Source organism: Octopus bimaculoides, chromosome 4 (genome assembly GCF_001194135.2).
Source record: "Octopus bimaculoides isolate UCB-OBI-ISO-001 chromosome 4, ASM119413v2, whole genome shotgun sequence".
Classification (NCBI taxonomy): Eukaryota; Metazoa; Mollusca; class Cephalopoda; order Octopoda; family Octopodidae; genus Octopus; species Octopus bimaculoides.
In genome coordinates, this window is record NC_068984.1 from 120643631 (window position 1) to 120648037 (window position 4407).

The 4407-nt window shown below is 37.5% G+C and overlaps 1 protein-coding gene across 2 annotated transcripts in view; it reads right to left on the reverse strand.

Moving 5' to 3' along the window:
* Positions 1-4407, reverse strand: part of LOC106868136 (uncharacterized) — a 51624-nt gene that overhangs the window by 17335 nt on the left and 29882 nt on the right. For both annotated transcript variants that reach the window (XM_014913268.2, XM_014913267.2), the window contains exon 2: positions 3587-3614. In XM_014913268.2, the coding sequence (XP_014768754.1) occupies positions 3587-3614 (28 nt within the window). The remainder of the gene's footprint in view (positions 1-3586; positions 3615-4407) is intronic.

The window sequence follows — 4407 nt, forward strand, 5'->3', positions numbered from 1 at the left end:
CACACACACACACACACACATATATATATATATATATATATATATGAGGAGCTTCTTTCAGTTTCCGTATACTAAATCCACTCAAGGCTATTGTAGAAGACACTTTCCCAAGTGGTACGCAGTGGGGTTGAACCCGGAACTATGTGGTTGGGAAGCAAGCTTCTTACCATACAACCACACCTTACAATTCAAAATGGCCACCCTTTGCTTTCAGCACAGCCCTTAATATTTTTTCAACTGAAGTTCACGACTCTTTCAATCACCTTTTCGCTTAAATTGGACCACAACACCTTAAGAGACTCTTTCAGGTCTGGCATACCTATGAGATGCGTGAACTATCCCTCTCTAATATGGGCCATATCGCAAATCCATAGGATTACTATCAAGACTTGGTGGAGGCCAAATGAACTTATCAAAAAATCTCCGGAAATGTCTCTTGGACTAGTTCTGTGTTAACTAGTTTGCGGGTTCTCCGGCTTTAGTGAATTCATAGCGACTTCCAAATGTGACTGACAATCAGGACAACACATTTGCTGGTAAACTCTGCTCTTCACTTTCACAACTTTTTCAACGAACACCAAGGGTGATTTCGAACCATTAAACGTAAAGGGAGCCCAAACTAGGACACCAGTAGGTTTTTGCTGCTTGAATTGTGATCTGACATCCTCAGGAATGTTTTCTAGTGAAGTGGCGTAAATCCAATCTTTTTAGTGGTTGATTTACAACCTCCAAGTTGAAAACCTCGTCCGACCAAACGAAGAATTTGTCTACAGTACGCTGTGTCGCCCTTCAAACTTTTTTTCCCCCCTTGTCAAGCTGTTTTTACTTGGAGGCACTTGAGAGGAGCTGTCATTGTCGAAACTTGTATGGTTTTAGCCTTAAATCCGCTTTCACTTTCCCCCGTAACCCTTATCCGAAATATTTAGCTCTTTTGCCATTTTCTTCATGCTCTTTTTTGAATTTTCCTTCATCCTCTTATTGGCGGTTTCAATTATCCTTCTGATACGAACAGAACGGTTTCTTTCTGGAATTGGGTTTGGTGAAGTTATTTGCCCCTCTTGAAACATTTTTCGTACATTAAAAACAGTTTTTCTGCAAACATTCAACTGTTTTATCACCTCACAGTTCTTTATACCAGCCATTTTCAAAGTTACAATTTGTTCACGGTTTGTATGAGTCACCATATTTAATTAAGGATAACCAATAAAGCAATAAAACAATAGAATGTTAGGAAGAGTTACACAACATTTGCAACTAGTTTTGTGAAAAAGAATGTTTCAATTTATGTTTGAACAATAGGTAATTTATGTTTAAATAACGAGTAAATGTATATGCCACGCCTGGTGTATCAACAATGAAAACATCCACTTTCTCTGGCTAAACATCTCTGTCACCCATTTTGTTGACTTTATTTTCTGTCTCCACTTATCCATCAATAGTTACTTGACTGCCTCAAGTCCTTCATTTGTGACAGAGAGACTATCATAGCGCTATTCCAAATAACTGTTCTTTTTCTTACTTCTTTTTTTTCCATACTTTTTCTTGTCCCCAGTATTCTTTTTCTCATCCTCAAGCTCTGCCTCGCCCCCACACAACCATAATTATTTTTGTGCCCATCTGTTCGACTGACTACTTCCTAATCTAGGCAAAACAGCACACAACTGAACAGCCACCCCCAACGCGTTTTCCAAAATTTCATGTTAGCTAACGGAACAAAGTTATATGGAAACCACCCTGGTAACTAAGCAGTTTACTGCATCCTCCTAAATATGCCCCTTTACGCCTCAACTGTAGACACTAAACAGTCTGTAAACTATCTCTGCACTTGAACTGCAGAAAAGTTTCTTACTAAAAAGGTCTGTAACAACTTGGCAGAATTCCTCTAATAACCACTCCTGAAATAAGATGGCCCTGAAATTTACACCCCCGCTAGTGAAGTCACCGTACATGTTATATCTGAACTTCATACTGCATAAAACTGCACACACACACGCACACACACAAACTTATTTCAAACTTTCCTTCCCCACTCCTCTTATTTTACCATCACGTACATAAAGAGCTTAGTAAAGCAATATTTTACTTAATATTAGCAAAGTAGACAACACGTAGACAACTTCCTAGCTAACCTGAATGCATATAATCTCTATTACGAATGAATAACCGTTCCCATCACTTTTAGCAACATTAACTCCTCTGCACATGGTGACCACATTTCTTTAACTTCCACACACAGGTGTCTTGCATACGCGATCTAAACACCTCATACAAGTTGCACTACCTTTGTTAATAGACTTTGAAGGCGTTGTTTTTCAAAAGCTTTACACTATGATATATATACACAGGAAACAATCTTATATCATATAAACCCTACAGATGAAAAGTATACAATTAAAATACTTAAATTTGCTGCAACGTCTGGTGATCTCAGATGACAGTCACTCAAGTATAGCATCCCAAGCATTAGACATATCCTTTACGGAAAAAGTGTACTTCAACTCTGACGAGTTGCTGACCCTCTGAAAAAACTCAAGTAAAACCAATATTAAACTGTCACTCATACCGCTCACACTTGTACGATGATATTTTTTTCACATATGGAAACATATTGGATCGCATTCTAAAAATCAGATCGTCGATTGGTAAAAAAAAGCTCACTCCAATACTCTCACGACTACTCGGGCTCCGGGACCTGTTGTTTAGTTTCTTTATTCCTTCATGAAATACGGTCACTGATGCGCTTAACCAGCTAACCGTATACAACAATCTTCCTTTCTCTCACCATCTTTACTGCTTACCACATCGGGCTTTAAACCACTTATTCAAACATTTATTCGCAGAGCCACAACCTTTTATAATTCCCTTCCCGTCAGCACTAACCGGATGTAGACACGAACGTATAGACGTCCAAACTGAATATTAACGTTATCAATCTCGCTAGTTTGGAAAGGCCTGCAAAGTATGGGCAATGTCCCAACAATTTGGATTGATAAAGCCTAATAAAAGAAAATTACATATATAAAGAACTTTACACTACAGTGCTTTCAGTTTCTTGCAACTGGCTGGTTTCGTACCGCCTCCACCCAGGAAGTCTAAACTTATTCATGTCTTCTCCTCTCACCCAGTTCTTCCTTTCCAGATTACCATCCCACTGAAATTTTATACCCCTCCTCTACACGTCTTTCCTGCAGCCGTTGGCTTGATCACACAAATCTCAGAGAACCTATTGAAGCCAAGGTTTTAGCATCTTTTTTGAGACAGACCAAATGAAAAAAGAATCAAATATAAAAAAAAATACGAGGAAATGTAATAAAAATAGTTTATCAAAAGGTACGTATTGTGCATCGAAACTAATGTATAGTATATCTTCAAAGCATACTGGACTGTAAGCGATATCAGAATTGATATAGTAAAAAATAATACGGAAAACAAATAAGAAATAGGAGGAAAAGTAGAAAAAACAATGAATAAAAAAAGCAAAGAAAAATTGCTTTTTAAGAGCATGAATTTATTCTTTTTGAAAAAAGAAAGAGAGAAAAGCATAACAAAACCTTCAAAGGAATTAAAATAATCTCGAGTTACTTACGGGTTTTTGGAAAGGCCTTGACAATAATCTGAAGTAGAAGATAAAAAACAATGAATGTCAATGACAACGATATATACGCGTATAGTATAGATAAGTATATTTACATACATACATACATACATACAAATACACATCCACAAACAGATATAAATACCTGTATATGCATACATATACATGCATGCATACACACACATAAATAGACATCCACGCACATATATTAAAATACATGGACGTACATACATACATACACACGTTTACATAACACATATACACATAAAAAACAAAATTATAAATGAATTAATTAGACGTTAAATTCAAATTTATAATTACTTTTAAACGTGTTGAGAAATCTATTATGCAGAGACCAAGAAGCCATAGAGGCGCTGGCTGAAAATCCGTTTTCAGAAATAGAAAATGTAGTCGAAAAATCTCTCCGTATATACCATATGATACAATATGAATAGATGTGAAAGCGGCGAGCAGGCAGAAACGTTAGCTCGCCGGACGAAATGCTTAGCGGTATTTCGTCTGCCGTTACGTTCAGTGTTCAAATTCCGCCGAGGTCGACTTTGCCTTTCATCCTTTCGGAGTTGATAAATTAAGTACCAGTTTCGCACTGGAGTCGATGTAATCGACTTAATCCCTTTGTCTGTCCTTGTTTGTCCCCTCTATTTTTAGCCCCTTGGGGGCAATAAAGAAATAAGAAACGTTAGCACGCCGGGCGAAATACTTAGCGGTATTTCGCCTGTCTTTACGTTCTGAGTTCAAAGGTCGACTTTACCTTTCATGCTTTCGGGGTCGATAAATTAAGTACCAGTTGC